Raw genomic sequence first — 21,895 nt, 5'->3', positions numbered from 1 at the left:
TCCCTACACAATTAGCAGCTCTGCAAAAGTGCTCAACTTGAAGACAATGTTGGGTTATTCAAATTGAAATTAAAAGCTTAAAAAGGGATGGGAACGTTCTGAGCCCGGACAGGTAACAAGCATTCCAAAATAACTCAAGAAGAATTACCAAACATAATTTTACCAAACAATAACAAACTAACTGTGCACCTCAATGGAATTCATGAAGATGTTCTGGCTGTAAGCCATTCATTGTGCTTCATTATCAAAAGGCAGTCAGTTTATAAGCAGTCCCCATTAAAGCAGAAAAGGAACACCTGGTGCAGAGAGAATAAATGATTTGCAGAGAATCAAATACTGCTAACTGAGGGAGCCAGTACTGGAACTTAATTTCGGAAAGAGCACAGACAATACCCAAACCACTAGACAACATTTCCAACCGAAGTACATATTTGTAACCTGAAAGAAACAGACTAACTTACGACTGCCACAGAGTCTGATCAGTTTCATAGAGCACAAGTGACATTGCATTACCTACAAGTACCTGTGCTTAGATTTGATACTATTCTTGGATTTTATAATTGTCAACACACAGCCCCAGCCTAACTAATAATAAACCACCATGAATAGCTGTAGCTATAACGATGTAGTAAGCATACAGCTCAATATTGCATAAGAAATTCTAGAAACTTGATACACCTATACAGTGCAGTAGTAAACATAAAACTGCAGTTTAAACATTTGTGTAAAACATGTGAATTTGTGTACATATGGCTATAGTTTGCAGACCACTGTGACTAAATGGAATGCCAAACAAGACCCTAGAAGGAAAGCAAAAACCTACCCATATAGTAAACTTTTTTTTTTTTACTTTACCTACCTTTCTGGAGTTTGAATATTATCCAAATCTTCAATATCCAGCACCATCTGCTGTGATGACTCCTTGGCAGATTCAGTTTTCTCCTCTGCCAGCTTAAGGTAAGCACGAACAACATCCTCCAAAGACTTGATGTTTACCTGAAAACCAAACAGCAAATTGGTGAAATGTCTACTTGCATTGCACACAGTTGGAACATTCATCTGGAATTCAAAGTCACAGACATTACTAATACAACACTTCGGGTATGTAAAGAGCCAACTAATGTACATCCTATAGCCGTGATGTGGCAGTGCATAGCGTTGTGAAGAATCATGTTGGAAGTTTCAGAAAGCTCTAGAACAAAGATCAAATAAGGATGCAGCGCCAACATCACAAAACTAGAGTAATCAAACATTTCTGCTGCTTTTAACAGTCAGAAATTTGAGGCCCCTCACTTCCACCTGCATATACACACACAAACACCAGTGCAATCTACTAATCAATAAAAAAGGCAAGAAGAGCAAAACAGAAACTGTGCCAGCCACATAATGGATCTCCAAGGGTGATCTAGTACCACAGGGGGCAGCATCATAGTCAACTACAAGAGGAGGTGTGTTCAGAATCCAAAATAAGTTAAGGTTGTGGCAGTGTCATAAATCATCGCAAGATGGTTACCATGGGCACCAGAAAAAATGTTTCAAAACCCTTACCTGCTGGCAGATATTTTTGTATTGATATAGTCCTTCTTTTGCCAAATGGCTCTTGCGAAGGTCCACACAGAGCTCCAGGTACTTCAGCATTATCGGCTCGTGAATCTTCTGCCATGTTCGATGTTTCTTGCTCTTGATCACGTCGTAAAGAACATCAAGAGCAGGTTGCTTTTTGCCAACTTCAAGAAATTCTGCAAACAAAACAAATCATGCCTCAATGATAAATTATACAGTGAAGCTGCGTAAGTGATACGTTTGAGAGGGGGAGGGGTAAAAGCAAAAAAGAAAAATAGGGATGACTAGGGCAAACATACCACAAGCTGTGGGGTGGAAGTGGAATGGTGAAAGACAGTGCACACAGGGACATTTTAATGGGAAAAGAGTACACCAAGAGGGAGAAATACATGCACTTCAAAAGAGTACTTTAATGAGGCGTTGAAAGAAAAAAAAAAAAAAAAAAAGAAATGGGCATGAATGTGAGCAATGGAAGGATAAGTCATCAAGTCAAAAGGATGAAAAAGAAGCTAAGCTCCAAGGAAGCAACACCAGAAGAGGAAGGAAAGCCACTGAATAGGAAGTTAGCAAATGAAAGTGACAAGAAAACAAACAAAAAGGTAAGCAACATGCTAGCCCAAATCCCACTACGTTTTGCAGAGGTTCACTTTTAACTTCATGTTAATAGGTAGTTAAAAGCGGTCGGAAGGCGACACCTAAAAATAAAACGCAGTTAAGAACTTTAAATGACAACTTTATATTGGTAGCAGTGGATAATGTTAACCACACATCTCAAAGGGATATTGTCCACATTAGAAACAAACTTGTTGTAGTGGGAACAATACTGCTATCAACAGGTGCTACATCAAACTGCACATTGCGACCAAAAGAGTGCCTCAAGAATGAAGGAATATACATCACTCACTCCATAAATTAGGTTTGTCAGGAGCACATCAACGTTAATATGTATAGAAAGTAATTAGCAAGCAAAGTTGAATAAAACAGAAAGTTCCGCTTATTACACTGAACATGTAGCTTACAGATGAGTCTGAATTAGTGTAAGCTTGCTACAAATATCACGCGTATTTTCAGTTATAGCCCAAAAAAAAGTATCATGAGATAAATTGTTTTTAGTTGAGGTTTAAGTGAAAAGAGCAAATAATAAATACAAGTATACGCAGGCATCAACTACAGCCAACATGATTCGTCACAAGGACCTTTTCAAGGATAGTCATTAATAAGGAACAAGATAATTTTGATATTTTCCAACAATAAAAAACATGTGCTATGGTGACAAAAGAGCGGAGAGATATTAGTGGTTGGTTGTAGGTAACAGTGGAAAGCTTAAGTAGAAGTTGGATCTAGTATTTCAAATAGCAACAATATATGTCTAAAGTATTGTGCTAAATCAACTGCAGGAACTACAAGAGTGAAAAGAAAAAAAAGGAAAAAATAAATAAATATATATATATATATATATATATATACACACACACACACACACACACACATACACACACACACACAGTATAGGAAAACATGACTAACTCAATACTTATTTGATTTTACAGATAGGGGACAGAACATCTGGTCTTATAGCCCACTCACTAAATCTGTGGTCTACTGATCGCCATGGACCTTGAAGCAAAGAGTCGAGCACTGTGGTGCTGGCACTACCGCTTCACAAAATTGTTTTTAATTGGCACACTGTGACAGAGGTGGACAAGCCACAGAAAGCTCAAACCAGACAGCTTCTGACACCCATGCTCTAATCTCACACACCACGACGTAAAGGCAAAGCATTAACTCTGGGTGTTAAAAAAAGAAAAAAAAAAAAAAAAAAAAAAAAATAGAAAGTTGGCTCTGTATATACTATTTCAAAGTAAGAAATAGTGTGCACAGAGTCCAAGGGTTCCCCTTAGAGGTAAGATAGTGGCAAAAAGAGATAATTCTAATGCTCTATTTTGTGGTAGTGGTCGAGCAGTAGGCTTATCAGAGGGTAGTGTTAAGCATTTGTTGTACACACACAGGCAATAAATGAGGAACACACACTCAAAGACAATGCGAGGCCAATAGGTTTTTATATAGAAAAATATATTTTCTTAGTTTAAGAACCACAGGTCCAAGATTTAATCACAATAGCATGTATAGTTTTGATAAAATGGCAATAAGCTATTTTAAAAGTGGACAGTGCAAAAAGCAACAGTTCCTGGGGGAGGTAAGTAAATGTTAAGTTCACAGGTAAGTAAAACACTTACAGGGTTCAAAGTTGGGTCCAAGGTAGCCCACAGTTGGGGGTTCAAGGCAACCCCAAAGTTACCACACCAGCAGCTCAGGGGCGGTCAGGTGCAGAGGTCAAAGTGGTGCCCAAAACACATAGGCGTCAATGGAAATAGGGGTGCCCCGGTTCCAGTCTGACAGCAGGTAAGTACCCGCGACTTTGGAGGGCAGACCGGGGGGTTTTGTAGGGCACGGGGGTTGACACAAGCAGGCACAGAAAGTACACTCTCAGCGGCACAGGGGCGGCCGGGTGCAGAGTTCAAACAGGCGTTGGGTTTTCAATAGGAATCAATGGGGAGACCCGGGGGTCTCTTCAGCGGTGCTGGCAGGCACGGGGGGCCTCCTCGGGGTAAACACCACCTGGGCTAGGCAGAGGGTCGCCTGGGGGTCGCTCCTGCACTGGAATTCAGTTCCTTGTGCAGTGTGGTTTCCAGGGGTCTGGTTCCATGAAGCAGGCAGTCGCGGTCGGGGGAGCCTCTGGATTTCCTCTGCAGGCGTCGCTGTGGGGGGTCAACTCTGGCTACTCACAGGCTCGCAGTCGCCGGGGAGTCTTCCCTGTAGTTAGTTTTCCGCAGGTCGAGACGGGGGCGTCGGGTGCAGAGTGGAGAGTCTCACGCTTCCGTCAGGAAACGTGTGGTCTTTAAAAGTTGCTTCTTTGTTTCCAAAAGTTGCAGTTTCTTGAACAGGGCCGCTGTTCTCAGGAGCTTCTTGGTCCTTAAGATGTAGGGTAGTCCTTTGTGGCTTCAGAGGTCGCTGGACCCTGTTGGATGCGTCGCTGTTGCAGTTTTCTTCAAAGTAGGGAGACAGCCCGGTGGGGCTGGGGCCAAATCAGTTGTCGTCTCAGTCTTCACTGCAGGGCTTCAGGTCAGCAGTCCTTCTTTAGGTTGCAGGAATCTCTCTTCCTCGGTTCTGGGAGCCCCTAAATACTCAATTTAGGGGTGTGTTTAGGTCTGGGAGGGCAGTAGCCAATGGCTACTGTCCTTGAGGGTGGCTACACCCTCTTTGTGCCTCCTCCCTGTGGGGAGGGGGGGGGGGGGGGAACATCCCTAATCCTATTGGGGGAATCCTCCTTCTACAAGATGGAGGATTTCTAAAAGTAAGAGTCACCTCAGCTCACAACACACCTTAGGGGCTGTCCTGACTGGGGGGGCGGGAGGCTCACTGCTAGGTGTTACAGTTCCTGCAGGGGGAGGTGCAAAGCACCTCCACCCAGAGTAGGCTTTTGTTTCTGTCCTCAAAGAGCACTAAGGCCCTCACCACATGGGGTCAGAAACTCGTCTCTCAGCAGCAGGCTGGTACAGACCAGTTAGTCCTGCACTGAACAATCGGGTAAAATACAGGGGGCATTCTCTAAGATGCCCTCTGTGTGCATTTATTTTAATAAATCCAACACTGGCATCAGTGTGGGTTTATTATTCTGAGAAGTTTGATACTAATCTTCCCAGTATTCAGTGTAGCCATTATGGAGCTGTGGAGTTCGTTTCTTGACAAACTCCCAGACCATATACTTAATATGGCCACAACCGTATTTACAATGTGTAAGAATAGACTTAGACACTGTAGGGGCATATTGCTCATGCAGCTATGCCCTCACCTGTGGTATAGGGCACCCTGCCTAAGGGCTGTAAGGCCTGCCAGAGGGGTGACTTACCTATCCCACAGGCAGTATTTTGTGTGCATGGCATCCTGAGGGGGATGCCATGTCGACTTTGCCTTTTTCCCCCCAACAACACACACAATCTGCAATGGCAGTGTGCATGTGTTAGGTGAGGGGTCCCTTGGGGTGGCACAACATATGCTGCAGCCCTTAGGGACCTTCCCTGGTCACAGGGCCCTTGGTACCACTGGTGCCTTTTACAAGGGACTTATCTGTGTGCCAGGGATGCCAATTGTGGAAACAATGGTACATTTTAGGTGAAAGAACACTGATGCTGGGGCCTGGTTAGCAGGTTCCCAGCACACTTCTCAGTCAAGTCAGCATCAGTATCAGGTAAAAAAGTGGGGGGTAACTGCAACACGGAGCCATTTCCTTACAAATACCTATCCAGTGGCTTATTTGCATGATATTAATTTCAATTTAAATATGATACTGTGCCAATATGGCAAAACAAATATACCTAACCATCACATAATTAGCATTACAGTCCACTATACCCAAATGTATTCTAATCATACATATCACAAACCCTAATCTACTTACATGTTAAGAAAATCTTAAAAACTCATAGATCATATATTCATTAGGACACAAATTCACCTCCGTATATAAATACAGTTCTAAATGAAAATCCTCGTTAAATCCTAGGACAGATCAGTAAGAGGTACACAATTTATGGAAATAAATACAATTAAAACAGGACCTAGTCCATATTACTTATTATAAATCCTTGGAAACTATGATACAAAAATTCATTATGTGAAACCAATTTTCTTACAACCTAAATTTAAATTACATTAAAACTAAAATACAAAACGAACCATGATATAACAAGTAAGTACAATAAATAACAAAAGTATATGGAGGTATGAACTGTCACATGAAAATTATAAATACCATCTGTAATCTATATTTCTATTTGAAATTAAAATCGGACCATGTGCAGAATATTAAAAAGTGAGGTGCATTCAAGTAGCAGATTGTCATTCAAAAAAACAAAAAAAAAAAACAAAAAAAATCATGGAAATCTTGAACCGGAGTCCACCCACAACCTACTTATTCTCACATTAGGTAAGACCCTACATACAGCATGACATAAGCATCCATCATTACAATTCATAATGTAAACTAGCTAATCAGGTAAATGTCGGATATTAACTTCTCGAAATCTTGGTATGAACAGTCTCTTTCTCTCACCCTCAAATGAAGAAAAGAAAACCAAAAGGTGAACCAGACTCAGGTCACATTTGCACAGAAAGGACAAGTATTTTCCACATTATCATTTCCATTATCCCTGCTAGACTATCTATTTGAAAAGAGTTGGCACTTGACCCAATCTGAGATTCAACATCCATCCACGTCTATTCCTAAATGTATTCTTTTTTTTTTAAATACAGTTGTGGGAGGCCTCTATAATCTGTATCCATCAGATGAGCAAGCTGTGATCCACCCTGGCAGTCCTTTTGATCATTTTCAATAGATTTCACTTTTAACAACCATTTTAACATTTTTTCAACATACTATAGAAACGGCCTTATTAGTAAGCTTTTCCATGTCATGGCATTTTGTTATGTTGGCCAAAAGAGTTTGTAAGGGCTCCGCTATGTCATGCAGCAGATATGTTTTTGACCAGAACTTGAATTCTCCTTCTTCAGCTTATAGCAAGGTAAACAGATAAATTATTTTGCTGGACCTTAAATTTAATGTTGGTCAATCCCAAATCCAGCCTCAATGCACTAGTGACTTTACATTTAGCTAGGCCAAACTATTTTTTCCTAAACTTTTGTTCCAATGGTCTAAAGGAAATATAATTCTGTTTCAGATAATTCACAACCATAGAGTAAAAGGCTAGAAAAGCTTACATTTTTACACAACACATAGGATTTCTACAGAGTTTTGTTCCAAATCTGAACTGAGCGTCAATAGACACCCCACAACCGCACTGGTTTGTATTAACTGCTGTGATATACGTTATTTAAAATTAAAATTTGTTTGAAATAGGAGGCAAGGATCTATGTACTCCCTTACTCTCTCCGCCAGTACTCTGTTAAGCCACAACTACATCCTACAAGTCTGGCTTTTTATTGGAAAATATAATCATTTTAGTCTTAGTGACGCTTATTATCAAATCATTTACTTACAAAAAAAAAAAGGCAAAGGAATTAGATTGTCCCTGAAGACCCATGGGTGTCAAACTCATAACTCGGTCATCAGCACAAAAATTGTTTTACCTCCTAATTTGGGAGGAAATACATGGGTAAGGGCAAGAAAATCCAGAGCATCTGCTACAGAAATAGCAAAGAGCAATGGGGCTAAGATACAACCCTGTATTAAACCATTACGGGTATTTATTTGCCTTTAGAGGGCACCAGTTACTTCGTAGATTTGCTTTTGTCCAAGAATCATCATGGAGAAGCATAATTAATTTCAGAAGGGCTGGTGGGATTTTCCAATTTTCCATTTTAGCTCAGAGAAGAGAACGGTTAACTGTGTCAAAAGTCGAGGATAACTCAATAAATGCTGCATAAAGAGGCTGACTTTTCCCCCAGGGATTCCTTGACTAGCGTTTTCAATGCAAAATGACTAATCAGAGCGCCCTCTTCTAAAACCTAGTGGTGTAACAGGGAACACAGACTCTGTATCCACCCATTCTTCTAAAGCATTCAACAGATATTCTGCGTACATTTTACTCGTTATATTAAGGAGAGTTATTCTATAATTATGTGGCGTCTTTTTCCCTTTTTGCAAATTGGGACCCTAATGCTTCCTTTACATGTTTCTAAAATTATATGTGATCTTTAGGACAAAGAAGAAAACCAGAGAGAGAAAACCTGGGCCCACAAATCTTCATCCATTTTTTATAAATTAGCAAATAAGCCCATGTGGCCCTTGTGCCTACAACCTATTTAAACCCTTTATTATCTTTTGGATTTTTGATCATGTAGCGATGAGATCATCAAGAAGTACCAGGAACATTCAAGGTAAGTTTTAACAAACAACTCAGCTGCATATTTCACAGAATTTATTCATATAAACTACAAATTTATTATGTCCAATCCTCCTCTTGCACAGGAGGGGTATCCTTTGTTTTTTTCCTACTACCTGACCTTTCAGTTAACTGTTTCCAGGAAAGCTGTGATTTACCTTTATATGAAGCTGTAACAACTTAAGCCCATACACGTTCTTCCTCCTCCCAAATGAAACTTCTTATTCCTTTTTTGTAGTTCCTCTTTAGTTGCTTAATAACATTCTCCCTGTGGACTAGCTCCTGTTTAAATGTCTCTCTGATTCGTCTATTAAGTCCTGTTTTTGCTGGCTTCTTTTGCAAGCTCCGTCCCCCCTCTCCCATCAACATTCCAGTTTTGTCTTGGTCTGTTAAGTTATTATAATCTACCATAATAGATCCTGGTGATGAGTCTTGGACTCTGAGTACTCATTTCGAGGAACTATTTATTTTTTTATTTTAATTTTGTTGACCATATTATCTTTCTACCCCTACCTTTTATGGTCCATATCTGATCAGCAATATCCCATATTTTCCTTTTTGACAAATCATAAGTTGGGATAAATACAACAGACTTGTGATCACTAAAGATCTTTACTCCAATCAACAGAACTACTACCCCGTGCCATGTGGCTGTCTTAAGCAGTTATAGCATACTCAATAGGCGAAGAGCATCTATCATTACCAAATGTATTTCAACACAGCTGGCCATATTCACAGCACCCATTTATTATTATCATATTCAATACATCAAGTAACTCACAAAGTTTTTTTTTACCCTTGACGTTACCACTCAAATTTTGATCCCGACATCCCCCACAGAGATATATCAAAGACTTCATCAGGAATCCCAATACCATTTTCTTTTACACTCAAAGTCAAATTTAGATCTCAGGGATTTTCACATTTAGATCTCCAAGCAAAAGTATTGGATATATGTGGACCACAGAACAAATTCTTTCAAGGAGGGTTGTTAAGTGTTTTAGTAAGAATGCTTGTGATTTTTTGGGAGACAAATATACATTCACAACTATCAAATCAGTACCTTTAGACCTCATGTTGGGGTGGGTTTGTACAGCCCAGACAAACAAAAAGCAATGGCTAAAATTGTGAAAATTCACTGAAAATTCAGAGAGACTTTGTTAAATACTTAGCATCCGCTAGGGTAATAAGGCCACCAGCTGAGCTGCCATAGTGACCTGTAAAAGCTTTGATTAAAAGCCAAACAGTCTTTCGGCACCACATCATCTGTAACCCAAGTTTCTTGTAAGCCAATGACTAGGATACCTCGCTGTTGCAGCACATCAGTAAGTTGTTTAAGATTCCGCTTTAATCCAATAATGTTCAAGAGAGGATGTGAAGAATTTGTGTGTCAGGATCTCGGATACTGCCGTTTACAAACCTCTTTTTGGCTGAATCAAAGCAGCAATCCAATTCCAGTACAGAACTTTATTACTGTGTGGATCTCTATGGTTCGTAAGTATTTTGCAATCCTTGTTTGACCACTTTACTGTGAGGTGCTTCTATACTGCCGCATCATGTCTAACATCTTTTGGGCCAGTACAGCAATAGGACTTGTGACCTTTCCGACCAATGTTTCAGAGATTGGGGCAACTTTATGGCTCCAACTGGCCCTAGTTGGCAGACATATGATTTTATAAACATTGTAGCTGTGTGTCAGATTATCCCTGTGGTTTTCAGACCTCGAAAAATCATAAAAATGTTGCTCGACCTGCAGGACGAGTAACTTGAATAATCTACTCTACCTAACTAATATACTTCTCCTTTAAAGAGGGCTCAAAATGTGTGATCCTAGGCAAATATTTTATTTTGCATACTCTTTTTTTTTCTTCATTCTCACATACATGTGCACCTTCAAGTATGCGAGTTCAGCATTTCTGCTGTACAACAAGAACTATTTTGTGTGCTTAAAAAGAATAAACATTTGTTCCATGTATAATAAGAATCTAGCCCTGTAGGATACACATGATCTTGACTTGCCTTAGTTTAACAATAGCATTGCCTTAAGGGCAGAAGTGTTTCTTGGTTTATGTTTAAACACTTACTTTTACATTACTGAAGCATGATGCGGTAGTGCATTGTCATTTACAGAGAGTAAATTTCCAAGTGAGGTCCAAAAACATTCCCCCTAACTTGCTGCTTTACTGATAAACACTATATAGTGTAATAACAATCATCAGTGAAGTCTGGGTTTCAAAACACATATTTATCATTTGCACCTCAACAAGTAAAGTGTTCTGATTTGGTGCTATCCTATTATAATTTGTTTTCATTACACAGAAGTACAAATAATTGACTTTCACAACTACTAAAATATATTTTGAAATGTTTGTACAGTTGACTTAGGTTTTTCCTAACACATAACATTTAAGTAACTGACACCCTGCAACCTTTCATTTCACACACTTTGTACAGCAGGTCAGACAGTTCACCTTACAAAATCGTGGAACTGTGCAGTTAGAAAGAAAAATTATTGTAAGAAGACCAACTGACTTTTGACCTCTGTCTCCAAACACAGAGCAAATGTGACAAGATCAAGATTTAAAGGTGTCTTTATTGCTCTTTCACTTTGACTGAACAGAACACCTGTTCTTTGTCAATTCGTCAGAAGGAGCAAACAGGTCCTAATAACAGCTCGATCTAGTAAGATATGATTTGTCATAGCAAGTGGGCAAGTAGATTTCTCGTGGCCTGGTTTTATACCATGTCCTTAATGAGTCCAAATGGAAAGTGCAAAAGAACATTCAGCCAGTCCAAAAAACTGTTCAAATCATTTGGAAACGCCATCAAGGAGGAAGCCTTCCAGGTACATTTCTTATAACTGTGGTACGTTGGCAAGAGCTGCTTGAATCTTGGTTCTATTTAAGTGAGGGACACTTTCATCCTTTTGATAATGGTCCAACCTTATAGAATGTATATAATTATAATTGATTCATTAAAACCTTGTGATCTGCAACCCCATTCAGATCTTGATGCTCTAATAAAAGGGTGCTTTTAGGAGCACACATCTTTCACCTGCATCGCTTGAGAAGCCACATTAATATGCTCTGGAATAATAGAAGTTGGGTTAGTCTGTAAGTGTTAGAGTGTAAACCAACTCAAGTGTATCATTTTATGGAGCTTGAGCCTCATTCTGTGTTCAACAGTCATTTAAATGCAATACTTCACCAATGGGCTCAGCCTTAGTCATGTTTTGGGATATGCAGAAATTCATTCTTCAAAGAAAATGAACCATCACTACTCGATACCTGAACACTTACAATATTTGTAGAGACGAGTTTCAGCCTTACCTTTCTTCCACCTTCCTTTGCTATTCCCCTTATTTGCCTCTGTTGCATTTTTTTATGGTTCCATTCTCTAGTAGGCTCTACTGAGCTACAAACTAACATCACCCGTCATTCACATAACAGAAAACAGGATAACTGCGTATTATCTGACCTCTCCCCCTGGGCCCTCTCCTCCCACAATTTTGAAGGCAGGGAATCGAGGTAGCTGAGTGTTTAGGTGTGTTTATATCAAGGATTTGATTTCAGTATCTTGCAAGTTTGGGACAATCCCACAAGAGGTGAAGCAGAGTCCTTCGGGTTCTACAGCCTCACCAACAGTCAGTCGGAGCTTCTTTGCATTTTTTTGTAGTTCGTTTATTTAAAAAAAATTAGGAAACACTTTGTCTTGTTGGAGAATCTTTCTCAATATGTAAAAAAACTAGCTTGAGAGTCTGTGGCTATGGGTAATGTTACCCTTCTACATACAATAGCTCAGCAAGAAGCTGACAATGTCTGTTACAGCGTTAAAGATATTACTAGTTACAGCATCAGAGGTTTAGTTCTCACTTCCTGAAACAACAGGTATTATTCTTGAACAACCTACAAACTGAATCTCTTGGTGGCAATAATTCTAGTTAGTTAACTGTTGCCGGTTTAGATTTTTTAGCCTTTTTCTCACACTTCGATGCAAGACAAGCCACCTCCGTTTGGGTGACTTCATTACAAAAAGGGAAGTCTTGTAACAGTTGGTCCTTAAAAGTAACATCAGGTCTCTTTCCTAAGTGGTCATCAGTTGGTACATTATCTTTTCTAATCACATCCTTTTGTTTTGTCAAGATAAGTAATATTTGGAGATTGTTTTATTTTTCATACCCTTTACCAAACACCAATGTAGCTAGAAGGTGGGCAATAGAATCAAGAATCTAATTCACTGGATCAAGCCCTGCCGGATAACCATTTAACTCTATTGAGTAATGAGGCCATTTTTGATTCGGGAGGACAAGACCATCTGTGTTAAGCATTATGTCTTGCCTAGTAATGTAAATGCTTTCTTCATGGGAACTTACATCTTGAGTCAAGGACAAAGCGATCATACATGGCAGAGAAAATCTTCTTTGACTAGATGGAGTAGTCCCATCTGCATGTTTTTTTCATCATTCACAAAAGCAACAGGGCTTGATGACTAAGTATCCAGACACAACTTTTACCTGAGAGCATCGAGCAAAAAGGCATATCGCTCAGATCTGATAACTATTGCTTCAAACTATAGCTAGAATAGACTTGTCACTTAAAATATCACCATTCACAGAGCAAAGTAAGGCAAACTCTGGTCCTTCACAAATAATTCATAAGCATTTATTGCTCTGTATTATTTTTTATCTTGGCTTCCAGTATCAGTGGTGCTTTTAAGTAGAATCAATGTTATTTTTATCAATTGAATGTGGTACCAAAGCCTCGTAAGCAACTCAATCTAACTCTTGAGAAACTCCATATAGTGAAGGATTCTTCACACCCCTCAATCAAATCTTCAGCTTGATTGTCCAATGCAACATGGCCATGTGCGACAACCGCCATTTCATACTTTAATACTTATGGTCTTACTTACAGGTCCTACGATAATGTTATGTGGGCAAACGCTCACACATTAATTTAGAAAATCTGACTTGGAGAAAGCAGACTTGGACTTTAGGGAGGGCCTGCATGGCTACCTGTACTAAACTCATATGTGCTGCTTGGGTCACTTGGTTCACTAACGAGGAATCTAAAGGAACTGTAAAATCAATTAGGTTTACGAAAGTCATCAGAGGTATAGCAGGTACAATTTCATCTACGATCAATTTCATATAGCCTTTAATTGTTAACTTTGCACCATTTCTCTTTTTCCGAATTTGTTAGCGACTTATCAGGTTTTGGTATGCCTTTTTAAAAAAAACAAATTTTTAAGTTTTTTATATTCAGAGTCCTTGATCTTAATATCCTCACCAGACTCTTGGTCACCTGCTCATTGTGTGAACTCATCTTTATATGGATGTTAAATATTACAGGGCTCCATAACATTCATATCAAAACTTCCAGGTGACCTAGGTAGAGGCTTATATATTGGATTAAAGTGCGATCCTTTAAGCTGAGGACTTGTTTTGGGTGGTCCCCCCCCCCCCCCGTCCAAAACCAATGAGCGAAGCAGGGATCGTAAAGATGTCACACGCAGAGATGGACGCCTATCATGTAGGCTCTTATCGGCTGTTGTCAATTATCAACACTCTAAAATTATGGTAATAGAATGACAACTGAAAGTAATCTCTGCATTAGTTCAACAAGACCAGTCTAGGTGTATCTTTAGAGAAGCATGCACAACCTGTGTCCACTCATGCATGGGAAGCGTTGCCTAAAGTCTGATGGACAGGAATATACTGTGTTCTCCTTCGATATCGAAAAAGCATTTTATACTGTTGGATGGAAGTTTATGTTTAATGGAGGCAGTGAGCTTTGGCCCATGTAAAAGATAATGACTTGTCCCATAAAAAGGTTGAACACTGCTGATGTGATCTGGGATTTGTGGGAGCCAGTTCATTACAAATAAGAGGGGGGAATTGTTCCTAATTTCATCTCTTGTTCGCTCATTAAGTGGCCTCCGCTGGCATTCTGAGAGTGAATATGGAGAAAAGACGCATGAAGCAGGGTAGCAACACATCTGTATCCAGAGATGATATATTGGTATATTTTGAAAGACGACACCATTAGAATATTATGGGAGCAGCTATCAGGTCTGAACAAGCAAGGATAAATCTTGATTATTTCCTCTGGGTTTGCTGACCCACCAACCATTCAAGTACCTCTCCCGTATGGGACTGACATGGCAAACTATATCCCTAAAGTACCAGGGGATTAGCATTACACACTCATATGACAATGATACAAAATCGAATATCAAAGTATTTTAGGGAATGGACTGCTTGCTGCCTTCCCTTTTGGATGAGACCCCCAATATTCTTGATGGGATGGGTTGCACTTGTTAAGAAGCTATACCTCCAAAGATGCCCGTGTGTGCATGAGGGAGTGATAAGGTTATTACCCAGAACACTTTTCCACAAGACAGAACGATAACAACACTGCTATGGGTGGGTGTTAGGCTCAGGTTCACGATAAGCACTCCTAAGCTCCCATACGGACAGAGTGGGGGGTAGCACACCTGGATTTTGAGATCTACTGCATGGCATCTCAAATGCACCTGCCCTAGACCACAAATGTCTACATGTTTGCTGCCTAGATAGAGTATTTTGCACAGCATACTTTATGCCACGACAGGCTAGTAGGGTTCTCTTGCATCTGGTTGCACAGATGGCACCGATTTGGGAGATAGATATCTAAAATATTTTTTTTTAAACTGCATTTCAATTCCAAAGCAGAAATCTGGACAGACAACCACCCATACTTCAATTGGCTTTAGATATAAAGTGAAGGCTGTGAAATAGATGGAAGGAAGGGTATAAAGATTAGGAGACCTCTAGATAGGGGACACTTTTAGTACCTTTGAAGACACATGTAGATTTACACTTGGGCAAGTGTAGTTCCCAATGTTTGCTACAACCACATATGCAACCAGGCTAAAATACGAAGGCTTTCCAGGACTACCACTTGCATGTTATATTGCGGATGAATACCAAATCCATTACCAGGATGCATGGTGACCCATCCACCAGTATTCACAGAGCACTTTTTCTGGAACGTGTGCAGACACTGTTCGCAGCAACAACAAAAAAAAAAAAAAAAAAAAAACACACAGTGGTGAAAACAAGACAAGCTGCTGGGATATCAGGTATAGGAACACAGAATTCTACCTTACTCGGTTTAAGGTACAGCATCATGCATACTTAACAACGAAAGTCCTTGCATAAAATGTACCCAACTAGGTTACAGGTCTGAAGATGATGTCACAATGAAGACGCAGACCTATCCCATATCCATTACTGGGAGCAGGTGACAAGGGTTATCAATACTGCAGATGACGGCAGTATTATACGATCACTGGCACACTACATACAAAACAAACCCCCTTGTTACTGCTTGCTAAAAGAACTACGATTCACTATCAGCAGACAAGTCTTAACCTAGGGTTGGGTAGGAGAGAGGCAGCCAAATGGTTGGTGGTAGAAGAAATACTCTTGTCCAGAACTCAGCTGCCTGTTTAGAAAAACGATTTGAAGCAGGGACTTCTTCTAAAAGAGAGATGAGTATTTGTTCTCTTTTAATGGAGCTTGAAGATCTCCAGAGATTTTCTTGTAACCATTTTCACCTGCCCGAAGTATTAAATATCCTATAAGAAATAGAATGTTGTAAAACTACTGCCCCATCCTAATCTATTTGTTTTATAACACAGTTTCATGGTTTTGCAGATTTACAAGGGTCAGGTATTGTTCCTTTGTTAGATTGTTTCAAGCTTCTTGAATCTTTTTTTCACTTTAACAACAAAGACTTAATAATGAGCACCATTACACAATGACATCCAATATATTTGCATATACTTACTATAGAAATCAGAAATACTTTCCCTAAGCTCATCACTCACCTCAAGGCACAGCATGCATATAACTCTTTCTTCTACTATACATTTTGGCATTTAGACTATTTTTAATCTTGCCTGCCAATCACTATATACTGTTTCACCTTTTAGTTAGAATGCCAACCTCCATATTGTAAATGAATCTAAAGAGCCTGTTGACCGGCTAGTGTAACAGTTTGCATAAACGTATGGTTAATCTTTTTCTGTTCATAAAAGATCCTTAAGCAGAGCTTTTTTTAAAGTTAAAAATTCAGAGGGAATAATCACTGATTGAGGAGAAATTGTTGTAGGTTTTCTAAACACTCCTTTTTGGTTGTCTAGCACAGTGTTATTTTCCAAAAACATAACTGGAGTCTGATCTGCCTGAAAAAATGATTGTTATTCAATTACAGTGCTGAAGAGATCACAACTATTACTATAAATAAAACCTAGGCCTCGATTTAAAACCTTGAGCTCTATGGGTGACAGAGTAATGTTAAAAAGATTCATTAATACGCCTGGGGTGGATTCTTTCCCCTCTACATAAAAACTAAGCACTGGAAGCCCTGTTGAAATATACAGTACGTAAAGATAGCCAGCTACAAATGTACATCACCCATTTGATTACTTAGACCGTAATTTCCACTGCAGTATTAATCAGAGCTGGAGGTCCAGTTCTGTGGGGTTTGTTTTGGTTATGTTTTTTATGAAATACTGAGGGTTGGAAAAACAGTCATCTCTGACACAAGCATGTCACCTCACAAAAGAACTTTCGGACATCTTTCCTAAACTTCATTGCTTTTGTGATTCTTTCAAATCCACATTTTTTTCACCTATTTTCTTTTTTAAAATATATATATATATATATGTATCTGTATTATTATTATTATTATTTTTTTTAATACGTCGCCCGGCGAGAATTTCCACAAGCATTACCGCAGAAATTATTTTGGCAGCATTTATGATTAGGGATTAACCAGTGCCTGGTGCACTTCCACGCTACATATCTCCAATCTTTTAAAAAAATGAAGGTCATTCCAAAAACATATGCTTCATTTGAGACTCTGAAGGGCTAACTTGCCTCAGAGGTATTCCAAAGTAACTTCCCTGGCTCAACTGCCCCACACAGATCCATTTTGACAAGTTAGTGTGAGAAGGATGAAGACAAGGACCAAGGATGCATTCTCCCAACAGCTGATCAATCACATGTAAAGCTTAGCAATCCTTATTTTATTACATCTAACAGAATATTTTGGTAGAGATTTACAATGTTAAAGGGCACTTTCCTGCAGATTTTAAAGTCAAGTGCTATTTTTAAGGACATTGGACTCTCACGTCTTGCGGCCTGCTTCATCCTTGAATCTACCTCTAACTGTGGGCATCTGTAAACAGGAAGCTTCTAGTCAGGAGAGCAAAATAATTAATATGTTACTCCCAGTTTTAGAGCTAATTGATAAGCATTATCTTTCATCAACAACAAGCCTTGGCAATGTTCCAAAACAGGCACTAGTAGAAGACTCACTTCTTTAAAAAGCAATGCAATACCGGTCTACAACTCTGCTACCTGTAACATCATATACATACATACAATTTCACAACCTGTTTCACAACTCTTAATAATTAAAAGATCAGACCTTTGGCATCTGACAAAGATTACCAATAACATATCATGTGTAGAAAATCTATATCACTGGCGTATCACAATAAGCACCACAGGATTACTGAATTCTGCATAAAGCTTCCTCAATAAGCAACAACCACATAAATATGTAAAACAATTACAGTTGGAAAAATATACAACTGTTTCTGTAAGAGCATAACAGATCCTCAAAGTGCAAATCTGCTACCCTGAGGGTTTGGCATAAGGTGCAACAAATTCTAAAATCTTTGCCTACTATGGTAAACTATCTAACTACAAAATTTAACATTAGGTAACAACAATCCACCCTAAAGGCCTACTGGCTTGAACATATGCTTTTGAAAATAAATTAGTCAGACCTACAGCCTTTGTCATTACGTATTGTAATAAACAGATTAGGCTAATGACAACCATCACAGGCTTGCCACCATAACCAAATCAATACTGCGGTATGGAGTATAAGCTTTCCTACAAAGTACAGTACAAGCAAACAAATATCAAATCAAGATGTGCACTCAAGGGAATCAATATTTGGGCACAGCTGATGCTCATTCCTCTGAAGTGCTTCTTAAAGCCTTTTTTCTGTTTAGCACAAAAGGTCAAACAGCAGCACTGCCAAGCCAGACCTAAAAATGGGGACCATAAAACAGGCTGTATGTTCCTGTCTCACCTACTAGACAGTGCAAGCAGTCTGGTTGGAAGGACCTAATATAGGCTTACAGGTCACTCACTGCTTACTACAGGTTTGCTTTATTGTCACTCATTTGCTTGCTTTTTAATCAATGGCTCCTTTCCCCATCTTATTTTTGCCTCATTCCCTGGAGTGCAGCCCTCTTTACCATCCTTTGGCCAGGCTGAAATTTTTTTTGACTGCTCATTTTAGGCAAACTACTTTTTTCTGTTTGCTTACGAACTCCATAAAAGTCTGGGTGCTTTTCAGGCCTTTCCCTAATTTGCTTCCCCCTCCCCACCAATGCTAAATATCCATCCGCCGTGTTCCATGTTGCAAGCTCTTTTGCCCTGCATTCAATCTTATTTTCTCACTCTTGTGCTCCCCACCCCATGGTGCTCTCAGTTCTGTGCTGATTCCCCTGCCCAGTCCACCTGAATAGCATCCCACGGTCTTTGTTTGGAAGGACCAGATAGTAAACTGCTTGTTTTTTTTTTTAATTTACTGATCCATCCCAGACCTGTAAATAACAAGCTTAGAGGGGGTCGGGTGGGGAAATCATCAAGTCTCCCACTACCTGGCAGTGTTTTGGCTTTGCCAAAACTTGTTTTGTTTCATCATTTTTTCGTAAAAGGTTGTTTGGTGAGCAACCATACCCATACTATATATAAATGTTGGTAAAATCAAAAGGTCATGGCTAACACCTAAAAAAGCAAAAGCTTATGCCAGTATTTTTTTTTTTTTATTTATTTTTTTTTTAAATTGTGCAAGCATGCGCAATGATTCCTCCATACGTCATCACACATGCAACTACAAAATGATACTGCTGTGTCACTATACTCCTTTTTTACTTCCTTTTAGCAAAGCTACACAAAATCTACAAAAGGCACTGCAAAGTCAATGGGTCACTAAGGCAACACCTATTAGTTTTGCCATTGCTTGTTTTGATACAGTGACCAAAGGGCAGCTACTACAATGTAAGGGTCTTGATAGTCCTGATAAATTCACTTGACTTAGAAGTCATGATGACTCCACTGAAGACCCAGTAGGGAATGAATATATATATATATATATATATATATATATATATATATATCTCTCTTATCCAGGTGACTGGTTGACACCTGTTCGGTATAAGTCAATAAGGACGCTCAATGAAGGACCACACGCCAATTATGAATACAATTTAGGTTTACTAGAGTTTCAGGTAAATGTAGGCATTTAGCACATTAACAATAGTGGAATAAGAATAGCAATGAAAAGCATCTATATATATATATATATATACATATACACACACACACACACACACTACAAAGAGCATCTATGCATATATATAAGCAAAGAGTTAATTGACATACGTTTTGATTAACTGTATACCAAAATGCATCACACTACGATGTTCAGGAAGCAAAATATAAATGAGTTGAATACTTCAGATAAGCTTTGATTTACTGCACACCAAAATGCATGTTTCAATTACTGCAGCAGGCTCACACTACGATGTTCAGGAAGCAAAATATAAACAAGCTGAATACTTCAGGTTATAAACACAGTGCAAGCATAAATAGAGCAGAGAAACAAAGGCCTTTCATCCCTGTGTGGAACTTAACTTAGTCCACGAAATGCTGGGAAGCCCTCTACCACCTGCTTGGACCTCTCTCTCCCTCAAGTATCACGGTCAGCAAAACGGGGAGGCAGCGCTGGGCCATGGTAGCTTTCACAACTCCATCTGCGAGCTTCAAGTCCCTCACCCACACTTCAGTGCTTAAATAAGTCGAAGCTTGGATTTTCTCTCTTTCTGGCATTTTCTAGCCATGTTATCAGCACTTGGCTGCTCTGCCCTTCCCCAGCCTTTGTTTTCATTCCATCTTCTCCCTGTACTCTCGTTCTCAAGGTTGAGATGGAGAGTCTTCTACACAAAATAATATCATTAACTTTTCCACGTTGTTCGGGGGGTTTCAGCAGGCATCACGCTCATCTACACTGCTCAAGCTAATTAACCCTTTGCGTCACAATGTCTTCCGCACCTTTCCCTATACTGATCTATATCTATATCTAAAAATAAAAAATAAAAACCTTTGTGATTATGTCAATTTAATGGAAAACCCGAGAAGTATTCCACTACACAATTTTAAACAGACCGGTTGCTCATTTTTAGGTCGAGCCTAGGTAATGCGCATGCACCGTCTGCAAGACATGCTGTACTCAGTCTTTGGGCTTTAACCACACCCACTACTGCCATTTATTCATTGTGGCGATTGTCTTAAATGCTTCCTTTCTATTGGTGCATTTTTTTTTTTTTTTTAAGTTTCCCTCCTTTGTGTGCTTAGTTCCTTCCCAAGCGATTTCACTAATTGAACATTTTTGCTTGACATCACACTATGTACACACTATCTCCTGTTACAGCGTGTGATGGCCCCTCCTCCCTCCATTTGTCTGGGCATTGCAGCCTTAGTGTTCTCTCCCTCTCCCCTCCCTCTCCCAGCAGCATTGTATTCACAAAAAATATCAGTAGTCTAATACCAGGAGCTGGCTAATGCTCTGAAAATAGCCCTCAGCAGTCCTTTAGTATTTTTGATGCCTGTGAGTATTACATCACACATATCTAGAGGTATTTTTTCACTTGTAGTGACAATACGAGATTCTAAGCAATAACATTATAAACACAAATAGTGCATTCACAAGCAAAATGCGAGACTTATTGGCTATGCCAATTCCTTTTTTTTTTTCTTTTTTTTTTAAATATACACAAACGTCTACATACACTTCAGTGGCTAACCAGAGTGTGGTCTAAACGGTGCTTGGAAAGTATATGCACCACTTGTTTTGTCTTGAAAAAAAAGTCCTATTTGACTGTGCAACAAGCAGTATTTAAGGAGGTTTCAAATTTGTCCTTTACCTGAAAAGTAAAATCTGGTAGCTTGAAGGTGTGGACTGTGCCTGTCTGTATCCAAGGAGATTCTGAATAAAAGGAGCTCACATCCCTCTTCCCTTCCACAGGTGCCTGGGCTTAAGGTAACTTGACCCTTCTGGAAGTTTCTATTGGTTGTTTCATTTGTTGTTGTGATTGGTTGTTGGGGCTAGTATTTCTATTTGCATAAAGGCTTAGGGTTTGTGTTCCGATTGGCTCTAGACCTAGGGTTTCCTACTGGAGTAAGTCTCTAGTGTTTGCCTTCTGATTGGTATTAGGGGGGAGGGTTCCAACTGAATTAAGGGTTTAGGGTTACTATTCTGATTGCCGGTCAGGCCTGGGGTTCTGATTAGTACTAGGGC

At 39.4% G+C, this 21,895-nt stretch overlaps 1 protein-coding gene across 2 annotated transcripts in view; it reads right to left on the bottom strand.

Moving 5' to 3' along the window:
• Positions 1 to 21,895, bottom strand: part of EIF3A (eukaryotic translation initiation factor 3 subunit A) — a 541,057-nt gene that overhangs the window by 496,821 nt on the left and 22,341 nt on the right. For both annotated transcript variants that reach the window (XM_069239244.1, XM_069239245.1), the window contains exons 2-3: positions 1,549 to 1,739; positions 860 to 996 (exon numbers count right to left, since the gene is read on the bottom strand). In XM_069239244.1, coding sequence (XP_069095345.1) covers positions 860 to 996; positions 1,549 to 1,739 — 328 coding nt within the window. The remainder of the gene's footprint in view (positions 1 to 859; positions 997 to 1,548; positions 1,740 to 21,895) is intronic.

This window comes from Pleurodeles waltl, chromosome 6, assembly GCF_031143425.1.
Source record: "Pleurodeles waltl isolate 20211129_DDA chromosome 6, aPleWal1.hap1.20221129, whole genome shotgun sequence".
Lineage (NCBI taxonomy): Eukaryota > Metazoa > Chordata > Amphibia > Caudata > Salamandridae > Pleurodeles > Pleurodeles waltl.
Note: the sequence above shows the minus strand (reverse complement) of the source record. Positions and strands in the feature narration are given on the sequence as shown.